At 42.9% G+C, this 25257-nt stretch overlaps 1 protein-coding gene across 1 annotated transcript; it reads left to right on the forward strand.

Moving 5' to 3' along the window:
- The first annotated feature begins 3109 nt into the window (after positions 1–3109).
- LOC114531493 lies at positions 3110–11201 on the forward strand. The gene is made up of 3 exons (XM_028553095.1): positions 3110–3247; positions 5076–8004; positions 8046–11201. The coding sequence occupies exons 2-3, from the start codon at positions 5515–5517 to the stop codon at positions 11199–11201; spliced, it is 5646 nt and encodes a 1881-aa protein (XP_028408896.1). The 5' UTR covers positions 3110–3247; positions 5076–5514.
- The last annotated feature ends 14056 nt before the right edge of the window (positions 11202–25257 follow it).

Here is a 25257-nt window from a genome sequence, read left to right on the forward strand (position 1 = left end):
ACCCGTACTGTCTCTCCAACTGCTTATACTCTTGCTGATCTTTTAAAACTAGCTGCGCTGCCTTAACCCATGCTAACTGTGCATTTCTCAATTCACTCGCTTCCAACGTTCCACGAACTACCTTTCTGCCTAACATTTCCTGCCTCAAGTTGCCCACAAATCTCTTCACCCAGGGTGTCACTCTCAGCAGCCTTTTGAGGCAATTGAACCTTTCTAATCTGATTAATTAAATTGGAAATGCCAAACAATGAATCTGTATTGATCAACAGGCTGATACTAAATGACTTCTTTCCTTCTACTTTACTTTCTGATGTTGGAACCGCTGTTTCCAAACTCGGCCAGTCAGCAGGATTACCCTTCAGCCATGATGGCTCTGACCACCAAAGATTGCTATTTTTAAGTTCGGTAATCAAAACGCCCCTCGACCCAAGATCTGCGGGATTTTCTTTACCTGGGCAATGACCCCAATCGCTCTTTGAACTTGTTGTCAAAATCTCGTCCACTCTGTGCTGAACGAACTGCTTCCAGCTGCCTGTATTACTTATCCAACACAATACCGTTTTGCTGTCCGTCCAGTATCTCACGCCTTCAAACTTGTACTCTAGTTCTAGCGCCTTCCTAACTACCTCCATTAATTGCGCCAAAATCCTAGCTGCCATCAACTCTAGTCGGGGTATACTAAGCTCTTTAATCGGAGATACTCTAGTCTTGCTGGCTACTAACTAAACGTGTGCCTTGTCGTTCACAATGGTTACAAGATAAATAACCGCACAATATGCACGTTTGATGCATCCCCAAACCCATGTAACCAATACTTTGCTACACCTGACCGCCCTAAACTACTTTCTGACACGCTCGCATATCTTCCGACTTTCACACATTTTGCTGCACTAAAATCTCTCAACCATTTCTCCCATCTCTCTCAAGGTCCTGGTCAAAACATCATCCCAATCTAAATTACTGATACATACATCTTGAAAGAGAATTTTAGCTATGGCAACGGTCGGACTCATCAGTGCTAAGGGATCAAAAATGCAAGCTAAAAGACTTAAAATATTTCGCTTAGTAGGCTCTAAATTCTGCGCTTTTTCAATCAAGTGATCAAAATCAAATCTAATTAAGTCGTGCACGCAATCCCATTCCAATCAAAGTACCTTGCCAAACTGACCTCCGGTCTGGCACGCAAGCATTTCCTTCGCATATGTTTGCTCTTCGGCCTCTTCTGCATTCTTATCTAAATTGTCGGCGTCTTTTGCTATTCGCGACCCTAATTCACTGTTATTTGTGTGCCATTTTCGCAACCTAAAACCACCTTCTCTCATGCGCTCATTGGCCTTAGTATATAACAAATAGGCACATTCTGTGCTACTTTCGCCAGTAGCCAAGTCGTCGACATAAAAACTTCTCAGTAGTTTATCGACAAAAGCCTTATCATGCATTGCATACTTACTAATATGGTGCCTTAACGTCGCATTAAAGCCTGGTTTCCATTTAGTTGTAATTGTGGTGAACATGTCATTTTCACCGATGTGAAATTGTGGGGATGTAGATTTGTCTTCATTCCTGTATTCAAATCTGTCATTGTTGACTGCACACGTATAGAAATATTCTATCACATCAGCCACCTTGACATGTTCACGACACTCACGACTAAATGGAAACCAGGCATAAGCAAGAACGGTGACGAATTTACACCAAACACGACCCTACAGAAACGATAAACTACAACATTTAAGTTATTGCGCAGCACGTCATCTACCCATAAAAACCTTAGACTATCACGATCCCTTTCGTGAACTTCAATATTTAAAAATGCTGTTTCAATGTCCGCTACGAGCGCTACCTTTTGTTCTCGAAATCTAAGCAGAATATCAAAAAGAAGTGGGTTAAGCGAGGGGCCAGCATGTAAACAATCGTTCAATGAAACACCAGACTTTTGCGACTTTAAACTGGCGTCGTATATAATTCTGACTTTCGTTGTCGTTGCGTCTTTACGCACAACCGCTTGATGTGGTATGTAATGTATTTTTGACTTTGGACTTATTACTATATTAGGGCTTACCTTTTCAATAACACCTGCTTCCTCTTGCGCTTTTATAATGGAGTCATACTCACCTAATAAGACTGGATCTTTGCTGAGGTGCTTTATCTGTCCTTTCATACGCTTAAGACTCAATTCATAATTAGTGGGCAAGGGATCCTGGCTTTCTTTCCAGGGTAGACCAACTGAATAACGTGTACCATTAAACTTTAAGTCACTAATCACTGATTTATGCACATCACTACTCTGATCTATTATTCCTATGCTCTCTAGATCCCAAAATTTTGTAATATCTACCGAAGGGTTTCGCACTTCGCTAGAAACCTGAGCAGTAACTGGTTCCGCATCAGACCCTCTGATCGGCCCAGAAACCACCCATATCTAAGAACAGTATCTGACGCAACGGGTTCACCTGGCTTGCCACGTCTAATACAATTCCCTTGCAACAACCATAAATAATCTGCACCCATAAGAACACCAACCTCTAAGTCCTCATTTGACTTACAAACATCAGACAACCAAAGATCTTTCGCATATTATTTCCAAGTAAATACGGAGATTTGAAGAAAAATAGCGGCTAAGAAAATTGTGATTGTTTAGGAATTACTGTCGTCCGGCTTTGCTGCGCGCTAATAGATATTATTAATTAGTTTATAAAAGACGCGCGTGGAAATATGTTTGATTTCAAGACGGAATTTTATATATTTTTACGGCCAATCCACTTCCATGTTACATACCGTTTGAAAGCGCGCATTACTCTCCACTGAATACAAAAGTTCAAAGGATTTCTATGGAATCAGGGTTGAGAAAATTAGGAAATTGTTCTTTGCAGCTCGAATTACAAAATTAGCGATAAAAATGTTGGTACAAAATCTCATTTTGGGGCTCATTTTACGTCGATTCTGTCTGTTTTGTTACAACGTATAAAGTTTAAACTCCAATTGATCGATTTAGTGCATTAATTCTTTTAATAAATCTTTGGAAAGGGAAGTTTTAAGCAACATTTGGCTTTCGAACGTTTGAATGATGGAAATGAGTCATATACGTGTTTTTGAAAATATATCCTGTTGATTAGTATTGTTGAATGTCGTGTTCAATGTGTTGTGGGAATTCCCTTTTACTGTTGTAAATGTTTTGCCGGGATATGTTCTAACCTTGGATTTTCGTTATAATCAGGAAAGTGGAATTTATTCCAGCGAGTATTGCGTAAGTTTATAACAAATTTCACTTGGTGGAAATTAGTGGGAAAATGCCACTAACATACTATATATACGACAATTTAGGCCCTGTTTACACTATACCGGATTGCGGAGTAGGTCAAATTTTGTAGCTATTAAAATAAAAGGCAGTAAAAAGGTTTACTGTTAGAGATCAAAATAAATATACGAAATATATCAAACTATAATAAACATTTGCTACTAACGATTGCCCTATAAAAGACAAACGAAGATATCGTGACAACGGAATCCGGTATAGTGTAAATATAATGTCGTGTCAATAACAGACGTTTCTTTGTTTCAGTAGATGATGACATCCGCTGAAATATTTTTTTAAATAGAACTAAAAGCAAGCTACATATCTTACGATAATACGACCATATTAATATATCATACGTGTACAGTGCTTTAATGAATAAAATGCCTGAAATACCGTACGTGCGGTGAAATTTAAGTAACAGGAAGCTATAGTATATAGCAATGAGTATATTCTCATTCGTCATTACTTGGCAAAACACCGGTACCAGTCACAGCGAAATATTAGATTATAACAATATATGAAAAATTTTAAAACTGGAAGCCCGGAAATTTGAGATTTGAGCGTACTTTTCATGATATATTTATTACAGAAATGGGAGTAGATCATACACATGGATTCCATTGGTATCATATTTCCCTTGCGAGCATTTTATATTTCACAGTTAAAATTAATTTTAAAGCAAACTCCGTTTCATAAACTTACAGCTTTTAAAACTAAATGGATAAAGCTTAGGAAATAATTCAGGCAAATTTCTAACGACAGTAACGACTTTGGGACTTTACTATTACCAGACCAGCCTTATTAAGAAAACAAGACGCCCGGTAGGCGTTAACTCGGGCTATGTAGCCGGTAAATACACTGCACTGAAACTGAGCTATACTGATACACTGTAAATACGCGACTGTCCGCGCGGAAGACTAAGCCTGCGACACGAAAAAAAATGATAATAATCGCAATACCTAGACTCGGCTACCACAGCTAACCCAGTTAACCCTGTTTTCAAACCTGTTTAGTTGTTTATTAATGTACTTACTGTAATTGGGAAACTATAGCTCTCGCGATGCCGGTGCAAGCTCTTGCCACGCAAAAGCGTAGGTTCGATTCCTGCCGGAGGACCTATAGTTGACTCATTTTTGCATCAACTGTTTCTGGCTTGAAGTTGAAGTGTGTATAATTCCGCTCGAAATTAAGACCCTTTCAACCTCTGGAATTTACTTACATCGAGTGAAGTGCCAAAAATCATAATTGATTTACCCTCATAAATTTTATGCAATATTGTTTGGTACTGCATGTAAGACGCCTTTGAGTCTTTAAGTCACAAGTATGCTGTTGCTTGGAAAGAAGGTCTTTTTATAAAAAGACAAAGCGAAAATCAGACGCTTTGAATATGCTATTATAAAATTAAATACCCTTGTTGGTTTGAAACCCTAACTTTGTTATTGTTATCGTATGTCGTTAATTTCCGTTTTGTTACTTCCTGCGACTACACGCGCAGCTGCACATAGTTTAATGTTTCATTGTATATCACTGTCAACTAGAGTATGGTCACTCTACTCTACAATTGGTTATTTACGTTTATGTTCGAACTCTATCGACGGTATTCATCAGCAGTTTGGTGTGTGCGCCAACTAAAGTAAGACTCTATCTTTGTGTTATTATAGTTTGTAAACATATGTAGCTACGTTAGTTGACTTATTCGTATTTAGTGCATGCCTGTTATAGTATTTAATTTGCCTAGATTGCATGACTTAGTGCGGTTTAATTCTTGTATTTTTAGTTCGAACGTTACCCACTATAATTCTATTCCGCGATCACTCTATTCAATATTCCGTTACCGGATTGATCAGTTACCATATACCTTCAACCGCACAGTATTATAAACTTTATCATTAAAGATACATTTTATAACCATTATCCGCGCACGTGTTATCCTATCATCGTGGTTAGCGAATTTAGTGGAGTTCAATTTGTGGCGTTAACGGCACACCAAAGCAGCGTAGCTCTTAGAAGAATTTGGGAGTTACATTAGTTCGAATTTAGTTCGAATTCTACTCGTTTGCATCGTCAGAATCAACGCTCTATTGTGCTTCAACAGTAATAGTATCCCGCTAGCCTTGTGTGCGGCGCGTTGTAAACTGGTTCAAATCTCATCACGGCGCGGCGATAAACGCGACCTCGGCCAATAAACATTGTCTATCGCGAACCTTCAACTCGCAATGGAACAATCTATAGCAATCGACGACCTAAAGAAGGCTCGTAGCAGCGCAAAGGCCAACGTAACGCGCAAAGTGAATCGGATTTCGGAGTCGATGCTTTCAAGCGACAGTGTTGACGTTGTCAAGGAAATGTCAATAGAATTACAACATGCTACAAGCGAATTTAAGGCTGCTCATGAGGCATACAACAAACAATTAACGAATGAAGACGATTTGGATCAGTCTGCCAGCTATTTTCATACCGTGTTAGAACAAGTGCGCGCCATAGAAACACAAATGCAATCGTGGCTCAAACAACAATGCATTGACGTAATCGTACATCCGGAAGACTCAGCTAGCAACGTGGCATCGTATACCTCCTCGCGCGCTAAGTCTAAGACCAGCTCGACAAGAAGCTCAGCAAGCGCGAAAGCAAGAGCGGCAGCCAAGATAGCAGCGCTTGAAGCTAAAGCTGCGTCTATCCAAGAAAGGCAAGAGCTCGAACTCGAAGAGCTTAAACTAAATCAAAGAAAAGCCAAACTCGAACTTAGGACTGAGTTAGTGGTCGCTGAAGCTGAACAAAGAGCCTACGAAGAAAGCGAAATCGAGGAAATACGCAGTCGTAACGGCAAAAGTGTTTTGCATAGTTCGCCACCGGTCCAGCGCAAGTTAAATCTCACCGACCAACGACTCGAGAATGCCCCAAAGGTTTCTTCAAGTCCCGAAGCTAAGCCCGCTGCCGTAGACATGTCTGCACGTCAAACACTCAACCCTGAAGCCCCCGAATGGCGCGCTGTAACGCCGCAGGGCTACGAACGCTCGTACGTCAACGACCTTTCTCAATCGGATAAGTTTCGCGAGGAATCGTTCCAAGCGCTAATGACAACGCAAGAACGTCAGAATGGGGTGCTACAGCAGCTAGTCCAACAGCAACAAGAAAGCGTAATGGCGCTCACCTTACCACGACCCAGTTTACAGACGTTTAACGGCGATCCCCTAGGTTACTGCGACTTTGTGCGTGCGTTTGAACATCTGGTAGAGCGCAAGGCAAACGACCCCAGCGCAAGACTCTACCTTTTAGTGCAGCACACTTCCGGAAGCGTGCAGGAATTGATGCGAAGTTGTCTGTCCATGCAGCCAGAGGAGGGATATAGAGAAGCGCGACGCTTGCTTAAGGAGCGATACGGTCAGAAATACAAGATCGCCGCCGCGCACGTACAGAAACTCATCAACGGGGCCCCCATCAGAACAGAGGACGGCGAGGAGCTGCAGAGATTCTCCATCCAGCTGGTGAGTTGCACCAACACATTGAAGGAAATTGGTTACATAGGGAAACTGGACAATCCAGAAAACCTAAAGAAAATCGTCGATCGCCTGCCGTACCCACTTCGCGCGAAATGGCGAGACGCGGTGGACCGTATTGTGGAAAAAGAAGAAAGAGACGTGACAGTCAAGGACCTAACAGATTTCGTGACGATGAAGGCCAGAGCAGCCAGCCATCCTGTGTTCGGTAAACTTGAAAGAGCGTCAGACAAAATCACCGGCCCAGGAAATCAACGACCACGCCGTAGTGCCAACGGTTTCGCAACGCAAGGGGGCGAGCAAACCTCGACCGAAGCCAGAGAAAAGTGGTGCCCACTGTGTAAGATGGCCCACTGGCTGTCACGCTGCGAAAAGTTCCGGAAGCAATCGTTGGCCGAAAGAAGACAAGTAGTCAGAAACAGCAAACTGTGTCTCAACTGTCTACTGCCAGGACATTTTGTTAATGCGTGTCCCAAACCCAGTTACTGCAAGGTGCCAGAATGTGAAACAAAGCACTCGACGTTTCTGCATCCGAGGTCCGAGAAGACGCCCGAACACGATGCTGATGCAACACCCCCTGTAGACGTAGAAACCAGTCAAGAGAGCGTAGCCAACGGAAACAGTACGCCAGCAGACGAAACCCCTACACAAGCCGATAGTTTGTACGTTCGAATGTCGACCAAACCCAACGCGCCAAGATACGATTCTGTGACAGCGCTGGCCATCGTTCCTGTTCGCGTCAAGGCATCTGGCCATGGTGCATCTAAGACGGTGGAAACGTATGCATTCTTGGATTCGGGCTCGAATACATCATTCTGCACCGAAGCCCTGCTCGACCAACTCGACCTTCAAGGCCGCAAGACGAGTCTGTCGCTGACGACGATACAAGGTAAAAACTCGCTCGTGCAGTGCTCCCAGGTGAGTCTTGAAGTGTCTTCACTGGATTCAGCAGCACAGCCCGTTAATATGCCAGTGGTGTATTCACGACCATCTCTACCAATCTCCCGCGACGCCATCAGTAACCAGGAAGATGTAAACCGCTGGCCACATCTTGAAGGATTATCCTTGCCAGAGATCGACGCCGAAATCGGCCTGCTTATCGGAAGCGACGTCCCCGAAGCAATACAACCAATGGAAGTACGACAAAGTGAGAGCGGAGGACCTTTCGCGACTCGGACCATCCTAGGATGGGTACTCAATGCCCTCTTGGTAGAGGAAAGAACACGTCAGCTACGTCCAACTTTTTGCAGAGCACTGCTCGTCTTGAGCAGCAATTCCAGGACTATTGCAACTTGGAGTTCAACGACTCGTCCTACGATGCCAAACAGTCAATGTCGCAAAATGACAAGAGAGCGCTGGAAATCATGGAGGAAAGCGTCCAATTGAAGGAGGGTCATTACGAAATCGGGCTGCCATGGAAGAGTCATCCGCCGCAACTCAAAAACAACAGACCGGTAGCGGAAAGACGACTAAGTCTTTTGAAGAAGCGTCTTCAACGAGAACCAGAAGTACACGAGAAGTACAAGGGCTTCATGAACGATCTTATCAAGAATGATTACGCCAGCAAAGTCGAGAACCGCGAAGTCGACCAGTCAAGCATTCGGTGGTACCTGCCACATCACCCCGTGTTCCATCCTCAGAAACCCGACAAGGTGAGAGTGGTATTCGACTGCTCAGCCAAATATCACCAGACGTCTCTCAACGACCAGCTCTTACAGGGGCCGGACCTTACCAACTCGCTTGTTGGCGTCTTGACAAGATTTCGCGAGGAGCGCGTGGCTATGATGTCGGATGTCGAGGCCATGTTCTACCAAGTCCGTGTCCCTTCTGAAGATCGTAAGGCTCTGAAATTCCTGTGGTGGCCGGACGGCGACCTGGATCAACCAGTGCAGGAGTACGAAATGAACGTACACCTATTCGGAGGTGCCTCATCGCCCAGCTGCGCAAACTTTGCCCTGCGGAGAACCGCCCAAGATAACAAGGCCGAATTCGACCCAGAAACAACCGAAACTGTCGAAAGAAATTTCTACGTTGATGACTGCTTGAAGTCCATTCCAACAGATCCGGAAGCGGTGAGATTGGCAAACCAACTGCGGGAATTGTTGGCAAGGGGAGGATTCAGATTAACGAAGTGGACGTCCAACTCTAAAGCCGTGCTGGAGTCATTACCAGAATCAGAAAGATCGGAGCAAGTCAAGGACATGAACTTGGACAAATCTCCTATTCAGAGAGCCCTGGGTGTTCGCTGGAACGTATCATCAGACAAATTCGGTTTCAGTATTGTAGTGAAAGACCGTCCCGCAACCAGACGAGGCATTTTGTCGGTGGTCAGTTCCGTTTTCGATCCGCTGGGATTTGTCGCTCCGTTTGTCCTTAAGGCGAAACAAATCCTGCAGGACTTATGCCGCTTGAAGCTCCGTTGGGACGACCCAATCCCGGACGAACACCTGGCCCGCTGGCAATCGTGGTTGAAGGAACTGCCGAAGCTCGAGGATGTGCAAATAGATCGGTGTCTCAAGCCTACCAATGACGCCAAGATCAGTTCGTTCCAACTGCATCATTTCTCTGATGCGTCGCAAGATGGCTATGGAGCCGCCACCTACCTACGTGTAGAAGATGAAGCCGGCAATATCAAGTGTTCGTTTGTAATGGGGAAGTCCCGTTTAGCGCCAATCAAACAAGTTACGATACCTCGTCTGGAGCTTTCAGCAGCTGTTACAGCCACGAGACTGGAGAAGATCTGTCGGGGAGAACTCACGCTCGAAGTGAACGACACGTTCTTCTGGACCGACAGCACGTGTGTCCTACGCTACCTACAGAACAAAGATAAACGATTTCAGACCTTCGTTTCCAATAGAATTTCTACGATACTTGATGCATCTTCTACTTTCCAGTGGCATTACGTCAACACCCTTGCCAATCCAGCCGACGACGCATCTCGTGGCGTGCCAGCGACACAACTCCAGCGATGGATACAGGGGCCGGATTTCCTGAGCAAGCCAAGGGCCGCTTGGCCACAGCCACCCAGTGATCTGAGCTTGGTCATTGGAGACAACGACCCCGAGGTCAAGCGACAATCCGCCACGTACACGAACAAAATTTCTAATCTACATCCACTTGCAGAGTTAGTCAAGCATTTCTCTTCTTGGAGTCGGCTGAAAAAGGTCCTAGCGCTGGTTTTGCGCTACCAGGCGATCCTGAAACGTCGCGTCATCCAGAAGAAGTTAAATCCTGCTGAAGCGATCGGGTTTTCAACGTCCATCACGCCTATTTCCGTGTCCGAAATGGTCAACGCTGAGAAGGAAATAATTCGACATGTGCAGCAAGAATGTTTCAGCGAAGAACGAGAATGCCTAGAAAGAATAAACCAAAGTAGCGATAAAGATCGCAAGAACGTAACGGTTAAGAAATCGAGCCGCGTGTTCCAGCTGGATCCAGTATTAAAGAATGGGTTGGTACGTGTCGGCGGAAGACTGCGGAGAGCACCAATAAACGACAACGCTAAACACCCTATCATCCTCCCGAAAGACCACCATGTTATTGGACTCCTTGTAAACCATTACCACCACATCGCGGGTCATTCCGGCGTCGAGCACACGCTTTCCCTCATCAGAGAAAGGTATTGGATCGTAGACGGAAGATCAGCCGTGAAGAAGGTCATCGGCAAGTGCCTCAGCTGTAAGAAACGTCAGTCAACAGTATGCAATCAAAAGATGGCCGACCTGCCAGAAGACCGGGTAACGCCCTCGCTGCCACCGTTTACGTATACAGGCGTCGACTGCTTCGGACCGTTCGAAGTAAAACGTGCGAGAAGTCGTGTCAAGCGGTACGGAGTGCTCTTCACTTGTATGACAACACGAGCGATCCATCTAGAAGTGGCCCACACGTTGGACACCGACTCTTTCATTGATGCTCTCCGACGATTCGTGGCAAGGCGAGGTCAACCTATGGAGATCCGCTCGGACAACGGAGGAAACTTCGTCAAGGGTGAACGAGTGCTAAGACAAGCCATTGACGAATGGAATCAAGAACAGATCCACGACTTCCTGCTTCAACGAAACAAGTGGACCTTCAACCCACCCGCTGGATCTCACTTTGGTGGAGTGTGGGAGAGGTGCATAAGAACCGTAAGGAAGGTCATGAAGGCGCTGATGACGGAACAAGTGCTTCACGACGAGAGCCTCAACACGTTGTTCTGCGAGGTAGAGTCCGTGGTGAACAGCAGACCGATCACGAAGCTGTCAGATGATCCACGGGACGAAGAACCACTCACCCCAAACCACTTGCTTCTATTACGTCACCAACCCGCCCTTCCACCCGGTGTTTTTGGAAAGGAAGAAATCAGAACCGAAGGAGATGGCGTCAAGTGCAATATCTGTGCAACCTGTTCTGGAGACGTTGGGTAAGGGAGTATCTCCCCTTGCTGCAGAAAAGACAAAAGTGGAACGCTTCGAAGAGGAACGTGGCAGTCAACGACATCGTTATGGTGCTAGACGACAGCAAACCAAGAGGAGTATGGCCCTTAGCTCGGGTGTTGGAAGTGTACCGCAACAAGCGTGACGGACTGGTACGATCCGTGAAACTGAAGACAAGCAGCAACGAGTTGGTGAGGCCTGTAGACAAGATCGTCCTCCTAGAAGAAGCCGCCTGATGTTGGTATGAGATCGTGATAAACATTGTTATTAAACTAACGCTTTATTCATTTACTTATTTAGTTATTGACATTATTTCGTGTTTCAAACCATTTAAAAAAACGGTATTGTAAAGGCTCGTAGTACCGCCTTTAAGGGGCCGGTATGTTGGTTTGAAACCCTAACTTTGTTATTGTTATCGTATGTCGTTAATTTCCGTTTTGTTACTTCCTGCGACTACACGCGCAGCTGCACATAGTTTAATGTTTCATTGTATATCACTGTCAACTAGAGTATGGTCACTCTACTCTACAATTGGTTATTTACGTTTATGTTCGAACTCTATCGACGGTATTCATCAGCAGTTTGGTGTGTGCGCCAACTAAAGTAAGACTCTATCTTTGTGTTATTATATAGTTTGTAAACATATGTAGCTACGTTAGTTGACTTATTCGTATTTAGTGCATGCCTGTTATAGTATTTAATTTGCCTAGATTGCATGACTTAGTGCGGTTTAATTCTTGTATTTTTAGTTCGAACGTTACCCACTATATTCTATTCCGCGATCACTCTATTCAATATTCCGTTACCGGATTGATCAGTTACCATATACCTTCAACCGCACAGTATTATAAACTTTATCATTAAAGATACATTTTATAACCATTATCCGCGCACGTGTTATCCTATCATCGTGGTTAGCGAATTTAGTGGAGTTCAATTTGTGGCGTTAACGGCACACACAAAGCAGCGTAGCTCTTAGAAGAATTTGGGAGTTACAACCCTTACCGTGTTTATCTTTACGTGTTTTTATATTATTATTACAACCTATCATTTCAGGTGCAAAGACGCGATTAAGGCAAAACAGGCACCACGCAACGTCGTTCGACGTCGATATTCAAGGTTTTTGATACGAAATAGTACCTTCGTATTTGTGATTCACAAGGTAACGTTTTTCTTTTATAATTATCAAAGGTTAATGCGGTAGTTAACATTGGCATTTAATATAAGGCCTCGGCCTTCATGTACTCCCATTCGATCTTTCGTGTTATTACTACACGTATTACTTAAATATCATTAACTGTACTGCTTTGGTACATTTGCCATCGACTAGCATATATACTTTACAAAAACCAATCAAATATTCACCAGGATACGTCAAAATTAAATAACACTCTTACAGCTCTCTTGAGTGAGTCAACTTGAATGTTATGCACTGAATATGTAGTTGTAAACAGTATCTTCGTATTAGGGTTAAAAACATTTAGTTTGCTTCTTGAATATAAAACGATAGACTTGCTTTCTATTTTGAACTTAACCACCGCTTAAGCTAAACGGGATTTATCCACCGCGGTTAATATGATTAATTGAAATCAGGAAATAGTTGATTCTGGTTAGAAAATGAGCCGTTCAGAAAATACAAAAAGTCAAAATACGTGCAAAGGTATATTTTATGTACTATTCTTGGGTTTCATATGACCTCATACTTCACACAGTAAATTGGAGCGAGTTAATTGTACACTGTATGTGTTGGCTTTGCCCTTCGTAGAAAATATACACAATTTCATATCAATTAAGGTTGACCCCCTGCACTCAAATCACTATTGAAACGATACGTGAAAGCCACAAATTCTAACTTTTGTACAATATACAGTGCCAGTGGGGGCAAAAGTCAGTGGGAGTCCAGTCGATACTTTTTTTATAATTTACAATAACAACTTGTGAGTGGGAAATTAGATATGTTGATCTGAACTTGCGCGTTATACGACGGTAATGGCTCTCCTATGTTTTTTTCGTTAATTCGCATGGTATTTAAGTTGTGCATGAAATGCTAATGATCGAAGCCGTTCTAATGATTACCAGCAATCGGGTTTTCTGCGCAAAACAATACACATACACACGCGTTTTTTGTGGGAGAAGGGGTTTGAGGGAAGCACTCCTATGGGATGTAATTCTTTGTGGTCATTCTTTCATCCCAAAGACTCGTTCTTAAATGGCGTTTAAATCGTTGTCCTGGGGTTTATATTCTCCCCATTAGGACTCTGCAACTGAGCACCAGCGCATGATGTCATGTATGCGCACGCGCTACATACCATGAAAGAGGTAGCTAGCCTCTAAGACATCAACCTGACCAACCGCACACGCTAGTTGGACAGTAAACGATTCGACTGATCTATGATTACAATAACTTAATGCTGAGTCTATGGGCTTGAACGTGACAATCAGGAGCCCTTCCTCCCAAGCCCGAACATTTATTTTTATTTATACGATCACTAAAGCAACGTTATGACATATATTAATTTTAGACTATATAAGTGAAGGACTCACTATATCGCTGCGTTATTAACTCGTCTCTATAGATTACAGATAATGGTTGTAGACTGTCTATACTATAAGCGATATGTCAGCCAACACAGCACGAAGGAAAGTTAAGTTGAATGACGTTAGTCTTAAGTATGTTATGAGATCTGTAGCCTGATAAACTGTACTGAGGCAATAGTCGATAGACAGGTATAGTAACCGCCAACAGACGTTACGTGGCAAATGCCCCTGTTATGTTTGAGTGGTGGGAGGGTGGGAAAAATTTATTTTTTTTTTTTTTCGATTTGACGTAAATAATGCCTTTTAATTTTGCGAACTGTGTCTTTGAGCAAAGCGATTTCCCAAGTGAGAAGATTGAGCTTGTGCATGCTGCTTATGCGCGACCCTCTGAAATGTTATTGGTTGTTTTTACGCGCCAAATGGAAAAGGAGTTTAATTGGTTGGATTGAGCAGGTCAAATGATGTTCGCGTGTCATGCAATATTGGATCTACTAATGCATTGGAGCGCCGGTTTGACGCATGTCTGACATGCCACCCGCAAACATATGTTTTTTGCCAAAGCCGAAGACACACCTGGATATGAACGTTTCCTCATTAACTTTATTTTAATATTGATATACTAAAATGGCTTTAATGATCGAAGCCGTTCTAATGATTACCAGCAAGCGGCTTTTCTGCACAAAACAATACACATACACACGCGTTTTTTGTGGGAGAAGGGTTTTGGGGAAGCACTCCTATAGAATGTAATTCTTTGGGTCATTCTTTCATCCCAAAGACTCGTTCTTAAATGGCGTTTAAATCGTTGTTCTGGGGTTTATATTCTCCCCATTAGGACTCTGCAACTGCGCACCAGCGCATGATGTCATGTATGCACACACGCTACATACCATGAAAGAGGTAGCTAGCCTCTAAGACATCAACGTGACCAACCGCACACGCTAGTTGGACAGTAAACGATTCGACTGATCTATGATTACAATAACTCAATGCTGAGTCTATGGGCTTGAACGTGACAATCAGGAGCGCTTCCTTCCACAAACACAGAATGTGTATCCCCATAGACGAAGGAGCCCTCCGCCTAAAATAGGAAATCAATATTTTGAAATATTGGCCAGTGTGGCTGATACGCTTGAGAGCATTGAGGTAGGTGTTTGAATGTAACGTTCAAAACCATCAGAAGACCAGCGTCCTAACGTTTTGACCAGCATATTCCGTGGCGTTGAGACCAACTTTCTGTAACAACGTTCGAGTCTGGGCGGTTAACGTTTTTTCGTGGGCGGTTTGCCTGATGCATGAATAAAGAGAGGGCCGGTGGTTTTTGGTCGCCGTACTAAATAGTGCTTCATGGCCGAAACGGGGCAAAGCGCGGTCCCTGTGGCCCCAACGGTTATCGTGTGACCTACGCGAAAGGGGTCTGTTTTGGATTCTTTAAGGTGAACTGTGATATAATCAGGCTGGGCCATTGCTGTACCTTTGGGAAATGCGATATTATCTTTCGTGAGGTGTATACTGGAGTTAAATTTCGAATTTGTTGTTAGCTCCCCCAAGCGGAGAAAGCCAAAAAATGCCAGAGTCATAGCTGCCCAGATCATAACGGAATCATAGTTTGTAGTGTTAGGGACAGCAAGCAACGTGCGGAAGAGTTCTAAGTGATGAATGGTGATCGGTAAGCGAACTCGAACTTTATCCCCCTGTCATCGCTTTATACCCCGTAGTACTAGTTGCAGCCGCACCATTTTTTGCAAATTCAGAGTATGACCGTGGCGAACAAGTGGCGGACGGCCGCCAAATATGTTTGATCGATGTGTACTTGATAGTTCTGGCCAAATATGCAACGTATTCTGTCAAAAGGGATTCATTGGCAGGGAGACAATGTCGATCTTTGTCGCCTAAACCAATTTACAAAGTGCTTAAACTTTTTTCGCCTGCGCTGTAGGTCTGCTTAGTGTTGTTGCAACGGAAAGATTTATATAGCGTTGAATATCATCCTTTAAAAATTGCCAGCATATTCGGGGACCAAACATGGGTTGATATCCGCTTGCGGGCCAGTTGACGGAATCGCTGAAGCTGAAAAACGAGAAATATTATTTCGTTCCGTTTTCCACAAATGTGCGTTGCCCGAATGTACATATTATATCGCAGGGTAAGAAGAGTTAAGTGACGAAGCAGATCCATGACCCGAGGGATTTTGGAACGTTTGGTGTTAATCATGTTGACGACTGCCTCATTATCGCATCTAAATTTAATGCGTTGATCGCGCAGTAGGGGCCCCCAAATTTGACATGCAACGACGATAGCAAAAAGTTCTTGCCATGCAATGCTTATACCGGGAACTCCTAGTTATTGGTGAGCATGCCATGTACCCTGGAACCATTTGGTCCCAAGTATGTATAGGTATAAGCCGAAAAGCAGATTCGATATCGGTTTTTGCAAGAAAGCAACATTGCCCAAAACGCATCATTCCCTTGATCGCATCGTCGATAGTAACGTACTGAAGACTAAAGTCGTCTTGTGAGATAGAAGAATTTATGCTGGTCATACCCGATTTCGGAAATGAAAGATGAAATATAGTGCGGAACTTTTCCGAATGCTTTTTAGGGACTAACCCGATAGGAGAAACTTGAAAATTTGGAAATGGGGGCTCGTTAAAGGGACCAGCCACGCGGCCTAGCGAAATCTCTTTAGCTAAATTGGATGAAACAATTGCAGGGTCCGCATGCGCCGTCGGTAGATTTTTGGAAAAGCGTGCCGTGCGCTGCCCATGAAGCCAATGCGCGCGCTGTATCTAAGGTTTTGGCATAAATGTGACACAAAATTAGGGTCTGGATGACCCGTAAGGGCTTTTTCTAAAGTATTTACATTGATGGTGTCGGAACTAGGTTAGTGCTTTGACTTGGCAGGTCTGTGGTCAGTGTGGTGACGCTTGGAGATGCGTTGGGCTTCAGAATCATCGGCGGGCTGGGCTTAGTTGGTCGGACAAGAGTATGCTGTATGTGGGCCTCGGCATTTGCTACATGCGTGGTGGTATCGGCACGGCTGATGGGAACATCCAGATCGCCTATTATATTCGATGCAGAGACCTCGTTCGCCCCCTGAGGAAAACTGCTTTTGGGGTCCGTTGTGAAATAGAGGGTATTCCCTTCTAAGTACATCGGAAGAAACAGTGAATATCATCAACCACAGCTGTTGATCGATAATTGACCAATTGATGCATGCGTTGAGGGAAACTTTTCGGCGAAACTTATGGTCGTAAATACACCATCCCAGGCCGCGATGAGTACGAGATGCGTGGCGGATTAGACTCATGTATTGCAGCAATTCCTGGGGCCGTCCCGGGAACGAATGTGTCAAGACACTCATGTAGATCGTGAAAGCTGTAGTCCACTGTTCAATATCGGTGATTTTTGCGACGGACTGAGACGACCTTTTAACCTTAATTACCGCGTTCTCAAGCGTCAAGGTAATAGGCTCGTCGTTAGAGCCATTAGAGAAGTTTTTTGGGAGAAGCTTAGCTAAGTCAAAAAACTCACCCGATTGAATTTTGTTGTGCGATATTACGCATGAATGGTTGTATTAGTTAGAATCTTAATGTATGCAAATTACTGTACATAAGTCTAGACATGCACATTCAAAGTAATAAACAGATAGACTTCACCTCTGCTCGGAGCAGTGGTCGGAATTTAGAACAGAAAATTATAACATTGGCGACGAGGATGCCTCCCAAACCAGTGAAGAAAGCCCTTAAAGTCGAAGAATTCTTGCCGACAGATGATATACTTGAAACTTCGTCGAAATGGAAATCGTGGAAGAAAAATCGAGTTACAAATGGAATATTTTGAAATTAAAGACCCGAAAGACAAGCAAATGTGTTTATTAGTTCACGGTGGTGAGCACATTTTGTCTATAGATGAGAACTCTCCTGAGACAGACGGTAGAGATGTAGACGAATACATAGATCTGATTGAAAAAATCGAGAGGATATATATACCTAAGAAATCTCGCCTCCATGCTCGTTTTCGATTCAATAAAGCGAGAATAGAAGCGGGTCAAACTATATCACAATTTGAAATCGAACTACGACGCTTGGCTAAGGATTGTGAATTCCACGGCTATGACGATGAAATGATACTGGATCGACTGCTTTCGACATGCTACGACGAGAAGTTACAGGACGAAGCCCTAGCAAAAGATCGGGACTTAAAAACATTTATGAAGCATGCTACGATGAAGCAAGACATCAAAGCTCAAACAGACGACATGAAATCAGAAATAAAGGAAGAATCGTTCGAATTTGTTCGAGCCACACACGCAGGAAAACCACGTGGAAGAGCATCAAAACAGAAGATGTATTCGTTCAAAAATATTGAGAACCCAACATCAAAGAACACAAGATTCACGAAACCAACAGACGCAGAAAATCAACAAAAATGCCTCCCATGTGGATATGATGTATCACATGAGACTTGTCCAGCTATTGGCAAGAAATGTAATTCCTGTGGAAAATTGAATCATTTCAGTTCATGTTGCCGTACAAGACCGAAAGATACCCAAATATCAGGGAAGTTTCAAAGATCTATCACAAAAGATGATTCATCTGATTCTGATGCAGACATTGATATTCAAGGAGCTCGTCTCAGATTAAATGTCAGGAAAGTGAACGCTGAAAAGGATGCTAGCAACATTCTTTTGCCAGTAAACGTTTGCGGAGTTAAACTTAACATTGATCCAGATACAGGTGCGGACGTAGACCTGATATCGAAGGACGACCTTCAAAAGATATATAAACAACACCCAGATGTCGAAAAGTTAATATCTGTCCCGAAAGAAGCTATTCGAGCCTTAGGTGGGGCTAAGCTCGGAATAATCTGCGTCCTGAAATGCTCTACGCTATCAAATAAGACAGTAAAAAACCTAATCAAAGACATGCATATACGTGACAGAAAATGGGATTCATAGTCACCCATTACTTTCCGAGAAGACGTTGCTCGAACTTGGAATGTTGCAGTATAGCGCTGATGGTGAGTTCGCAGACCAAAGTGTAAAGAAAGTCGAGAAAATCGGGAATGACTCAGGCGAAAAGAAAGGAATTGCGGAAATGGAGAAGATTGTGTGTGCCCATAAAAGGTTGTTCGAAGGGATTGGAAGATTTAATTAAAGACCCTCACAACGGTGAACCGATCTTGACACATATATACATGAAACCCGAAGCAGAGCCAGTTCTTCAATCACCAAGAGTGATACCACACCACCTGAGAGAGAAAATGAAGAATAAGCTGGAGTATTTTGTGAAAGAGGGCATTATGAGCTGGACAGAACCTGGCGAACCAATTTTCTATGCAAGTCCCTTAGTGATAACTCCTAAATCAAGTGGACCTGACGCTGATGTCAGAATTACGGCCGATTTCAGGTTGGCTAATAAAGAACAGTCCCTGGCATAAGGACGGAAGATCTTGCCATGACTTTCGCGGGGTGTAAAGTATTTTCGAAGATCGATATGAACAACGGTTATCATCAGTTCGCCATAGACAAAGAGAGCAAGAAGTATCTGGTTGTCACAACACCATGGGAAACCTTAAACATAATACCCTTGCGCAAGGTTGGGTCACGAGTCAGGACGAATTTGATCGGCGGATGTGTGAAATCCTAGCTGGTATACCTCGAACGAAGAACAATCGAGATGACTGTCTTATAGGCAGTCGAGATTGGAAAGATCACAACAGCAATTTGAACAAAGTCCTATCAACACTGCAGTCGCATGGTCTTACCATTAATAGAAAGAAGTGCGAATTTGGTAAACACGAAATTGAGTTTTATGGCCATAGATTCACAGAGAATGGCCTGAAACCGTCTCGAGAGAAAGTGAAAGCTCTAAAAGAATGTGGTGAGCCTACTTCGAAGGAGGGAATCAGAAGTTTCCTTCAAATGGTCGGGTATATGTCGAGGTTTATACCGAGTTTTTCCCAGATTGCGGCACCGTTGAGGGCTCTAACCAAAGACAAAGCCCAATTCCGATGGGGACAGGAAGAGAAAGACGCTTTTCATCACCTGAAGGAAAGTTTAGAGGAAGAAACAACACTCGCATATTTCGTACCCAATCAACCTATTCGAGTACATGTCGATGCCGGAAAGAAGATTGAAGCGACCAGTAATGTTCCAGGCGGGCTGTGTGCAATATTGACACAACAAGATGACATGGGAGTGTGGAGAATGTGCCACGTTGCGAACAGAACTCTGACCGATATCGAAACGCGATATGGCCAGACGGAGTTAGAAGCTCTTGCTATTAAGTGGGCTTGTAGCTATGCATTCTATCAATATCTTGTGGGAGCTCCAAGATTTGAGATACTCACAGACTGCAAACCATTAGAACATCTATTTAACAATCCTAAATCAAGAGCACCGATAAGAATCGAAAGGCAGATTTTGGCAATCCAGGGATTGGAATACACTGTGGTCTACAATAAAGGAAAAAACAACATCGCAGATTACGGTTCTCGTCATATCACAAAGGACGAACTGATTGAGCAAACACCGAATGAATCGTTTGAGGAAGGAATAACTGCGCTGTTATTTGAACCAAACTCGGAGAGTGATCGTGTTATAATGGAAAGAGCGTATGGAGATAAGGACTACCAGACACTTAGGAGAAAAGTGGAGAATGGTTTGTGGAAATCACAAAAGAGCAACCCGAAAATATCGAAGTTTTACGGAGTCGCACCAGAGCTATCGTTGTGAAAGGACTTGTATCTACAAAGATCTTCTGGTCCCACCATTCGTTATGCACAGTGCTTTTATAGATGAAGCACACAAGATTGGGCATTCGGTGCGAGAAGCGTACAGTAGACCTTTTGCGGGAAAGAATCTGGTTTCCCGGGATGACGAAGCTTGCGAAAGATGCCATCAAAAGCTGCTTAAGTTGCCAAATAACCTTTGACCGAACGCATGATGAACTTCTACGACCAACACCACTACCACCTCATGTTTGGCATACGATATCCATTGATTTTAAGGGTCCGTTGAAAGATAGAAAATACATTCTAGTGGCATACGATCTTTACAGCCGATATCCGATCGTTGGATACTGCAACTCAACATCGTTTGTGAACGTTAAGCCAGTTTTGGATTCGATCTTTGCCACCTTCGGAAAAGTGCACACAGTAAAGACAGACAACGGCCACCATTTCAGGGTCACCAATTTTACGAATATGCAGAGAAGAAAGGTTTTTATCATCGAAGAATCACACCGAGACATCCACAAGCGAACGGTGAATGTGAACGATTCATGCAAAATCTCAACAAAGCCATTCGTATTGCTAAGAAAGAGAACACTGACTACAAAGGGAAGATAAACGGAATGTTGGAAGCCTATAGAGCCACACCTCATCTTTCCACGTCAAAAAGCCCGTATGAGCTGATGTTTGGAAGAAAGATGAACTTGAACATTTTCCCGACGATGAAGAGAAGAGTGAAAGATGAAGTTATAAGAAATCGTGATAAACGACACAAAGAGAAAGCGAAGATATATTATGACAGAAAAAAGAACGTCAAGAAATCACACATTAGAGTGGGTGATCGAGTATTGATGAAAGACAAAAGAACTGATCGATTAAGACCCGAAGTAGGGGTTGTGATTGAATTAACTGAATATTCTGCTACCGTGTTGTTTGGAAATGGAAGAATATATAAGAGAGACAAATCACATATTAAAGTCGTTAACAAAGCTGTAATTCCACCCACGAAGAAAAGTGACAGTGTTAAGCAACCGAAACGATACGAGTTATATGATTCCAATGAAAGTGATGTAGAAGAGACAAACCGTGAACAAATTACCTTAAGTACGAGATCCGGTCGACAAATTAAGAAACCAGAACGATTTGGAGAGTGGACTGTGTAGCTGAGTATTAGAGAACTATTTATAATTATATCTATCGGTAGAACTGTACAAATATTTAACTCACGTAATTAATTGTTTTGAAAAAAGAGAAAAAAAACAAACAAAAAAACATTTATTAGGATCAAAGAAACATTGCCACCGTATATAACTAATAGAAGTTTGGTGATTACTAAAAAAAGGTGGAGAAAGATGTTGTGCGATATTACGCATGAATGGTTGTATTAGTTAGAATCTTAATGTATGCAAATTACTGTACATAAGCCTAGACACATTCAAAGTAATAAACAGATAGACTTCACCTCTGCTCGGAGCAGTGGTCGGCATTTAGAACAGAAAATTATAACAAATTTGTCTCACGTATGCTGCGGGAACATCGTGGAATCCGTGGCTGTATGGCACTTGAGGTGACGTCGCGGTAGGAACAACCGAGTTTACAAAAATTTGCGGCTACGGATTGCGCAGGAGCGTCATCAACGATGGCCTCATCTACGCTGTGGGTGACGGGACCAGAGTTCTGCATGGATGCCACAGCAGCTTTAGCAGCGGTTGTCGCGATCTGTTCAGCCGATTTGTCGAGGATGGCCTGAATTTGCGCTAACTGAGCGTCGTTGAAAGCGTTCGCTGTCGCTGTCTGTCAAGAATTATCCGGGGAAGTTGCAGGGACCAACTCTGACTCAGGAGAGCTCGAGGAAGTGTGACGCTGTAGTCGGTGAATCAGCCGCCGTTATTAGGTAAACCTTGTTCGGCGCAAAGTTCTCGAAGAGCCGTTAAACTGATCTCGCTCGGTGGCTGATGTAGTTGGCGTTGTGTTGCTCAACTACGTGCGGCTCGAGGCTTGATAAAAATTTTATTTATTTTTTTTTCGATTTGACGTAAATAATACCTTTTAATTTTGCGAACTGTGTCTTTGAGCAAAGCGATTTCCCAAGTGAGAAGATTGAGCTTGTGCATGCTGCTTATGCGTGACCCTCTGAAATGTTATTGGTTGTTTTTACGCGCCAAATGGAAAAGGAGTTTAATTGGTTGGATTGAGCAGGTCAAATGATGTTCGCGTGTGATGCAATATTGGATCTACTAATGCATTGGAGCGCCGGTTTGACGCATGTCTGACATGCCGCCCGCAAACATATGTTTTTTGCCAAAGCCGAAGACACACCTTTATATGAACGTTTCCTCATTAACTTTATTTTAATATTGATATACTAAAATAGCTCGAAGTACTAGGATTCGTTTTGTGGACCAAAGTTGGCAAAATAGGTTAGCAAACTGGAAAATCTAAAATCTACTACCCCTGGAATATATGCAGACGACACTCAAATCTTTGCGTCGTCGGATAACTTTGATAAATTAGTAGATATGTTGAATTCTGATTTAAAAAATATCAGTAAATGGCTTAGTGATAATAAATTGCAAGATCATACTACCAAAACTAAACTTTTGTTTGTAGGCTCTTCGTATAACATTCAAAATAAACTAGGAAATAAGTCAGTGATCTTTGGAAATGTACCAGTAACCCGTTATAGATCTTTTAAATGTTTGGGCGTCGAGATTGATGAACAACTTAATTGGGAAGCCCATATAAATGCAATAAGCAGAAAGGTAGGCGCGGGAATAGGTGTAATGAGACGAGTTAAACCCTTTGTTCCTGAAGAAACCATGCACACCATTTACAAAGCTTTAATTCAACCATACTTTGACTATTGTTCCCCTCTTTGGGACAATTGCGGTCTATTATTGAAAGAAAAGTTGCAAAAATTTCAAAATAGGGCTGCTCGGGTGTTAACGGGGGCAGACTACAATACAAGCTCCTCTGAACTCCTGGAGCAGCTTAGATGGAAAAATCTCGAAACTAAATAAAACTAACAAAGCAGTTCTCGTTTATAATATCCTAAATAACGGTACTGCTCCGTGCCTTCGCAAATCCTTTTCTGAGCGTAGTGTAATTGAAAATGGTTATAACCTGAGACATTACGATACTGATCTATCAATCCCGAGACCTAAGAAAGAGTTTCTCAAAAGAAGTTTTAAATATAGAGGAGCTGTATTATGGAATAGTCTTTCGCGTGAAGCTAAGTCTGCTCAATCGATTCATTGTTTCAAGAGGCTCATAAATTCAAGTAGTTAATTCTGCATATTATATATATATAGTTTATATTTGTATAGTGTAATTAAGTAGACGCTCATAATGTAATTAAGTAGACGCCCTCCGTGGAAATCAGTGGTAACTGACGGGGCTAGTGTCTGTAAATAAAATTTTTAATAATTAATAATAATAATCAGAGAGGCCAGATAATCGAAATCAAATCTGGGAGATCCAAGAGCTACCGCTTCAAAGGAAGATGAAAAGAAAGTATAAGGAAAACCAGTGGCTGTCCTTAATCAATATTGTTATATCAATGCAACAAAAATCATATCGACCTAACTCAATCTTCCGAGCCCCACTGTAGCTATTTATAGATCCTCCGATCGGGAAATTCACCGAAATATTTTCCCGAGACAGTGCTGACTTTTCGCTCGCAGAACACGACGCGCACAACTATAATGTTATCTTTCGTTTTGCTTTCATTCTTTCCATTTTTAACCTTTTGAGCCTTTCCCGCATGTCACGTGCGCGGAACAGCTAAAGTTATGTCACGTGCGCGGAACAGCTAAAGTTATGTCACGTGCGCGGAACAGCTAAATTTATGTCACGTGCGCGGAACAGCCAAAGTTATGTCACATGGGCGGAACAGCTAAAGTTATGTCACTTGCGCGGAACAGCTAAAGTTATGTCACGTGCGCGGAGAAGCTAAAGTTATGTCACGTGCGCGGAAAGCTAAAGTTATGTCACGTGTGCGGAAAAGCTAATGTTATGTCACGTGCGCGGAAAGCTAAAGTTATGTCACGTGCGCGGAACAGCTAAAGTTATGTCACGTGCGCGGAACAGCTAAAGTTATGTGACGTGCGCGGAAAAGCTAAAGTTATCTCACGTGCTCGGAACAGTGCGCGGAACAGCTGAAGTTATGTCACGTGCGCGGAACAGCTAGAGTTATGTCAAGTGCGCGGAACAGCTAAAGTTATGTCACGTGCGCGGAACAGCTAAAGTTATGTCACGTGCGCGGAACAGCTAAAGTTATGTCAGGTGCGCGGAACAGCTAAAGTTTTTCTTCGTTTTGTTTTTCACGCGTGATTACAAATTTGTAATCACAAGTTTGATTTCACACCAAAATTGCACAACACGAAGTGCAATTTCCACTTTCTTACATTCATTTTGAAATCATACAAAAAATTAGACAAATTCAAAACGATTTATTGGCGGAAAGAACCGTAAACGGTTGTAAAATGTGAGTAATTTTCATCTATTTTTGTCAAGTGCGATTTCGGAATTAACCACACTATTTTTAACCAATCAGATTGCAAGAAACTCCATTGATATCAAAATGAATATAATAAAGTGGAAAATTCATCAATAAATTCCTTTTAAATAATATAATTATCCTGGACATAAAATCTTGCAACTTATTTCCATCAGATATTCCTTATCGGAAGCCGTTGGATAGCGGTTATAACAAGCCAGCACCGTTCATCGCTTCACCAAACAAAATGTCTTCTTGGAGTTTTGTAGTTTGTCTT

Source organism: Dendronephthya gigantea, unplaced genomic scaffold, assembly GCF_004324835.1.
Source record: "Dendronephthya gigantea isolate DGI-Jeju-01 unplaced genomic scaffold, DenGig_1.0 000072F, whole genome shotgun sequence".
NCBI lineage: Eukaryota > Metazoa > Cnidaria > Anthozoa > Malacalcyonacea > Nephtheidae > Dendronephthya > Dendronephthya gigantea.

What these genes read in the sequence shown, in the direction of transcription:
- LOC114531493 (XM_028553095.1), top strand. Translation starts at nt 5,515, where the DNA reads ATGGAACAATCTATAGCAATCGACGACCTAAAGAAGGCTCGTAGCAGC. An exon ending in GGGTACTCAATGCCCTCTTG is followed by an intron (nt 8,005 to 8,045) that starts GTAGAGGAAAGA and finishes AACTTTTTGCAG; the next exon opens with AGCACTGCTCGTCTTGAGCA.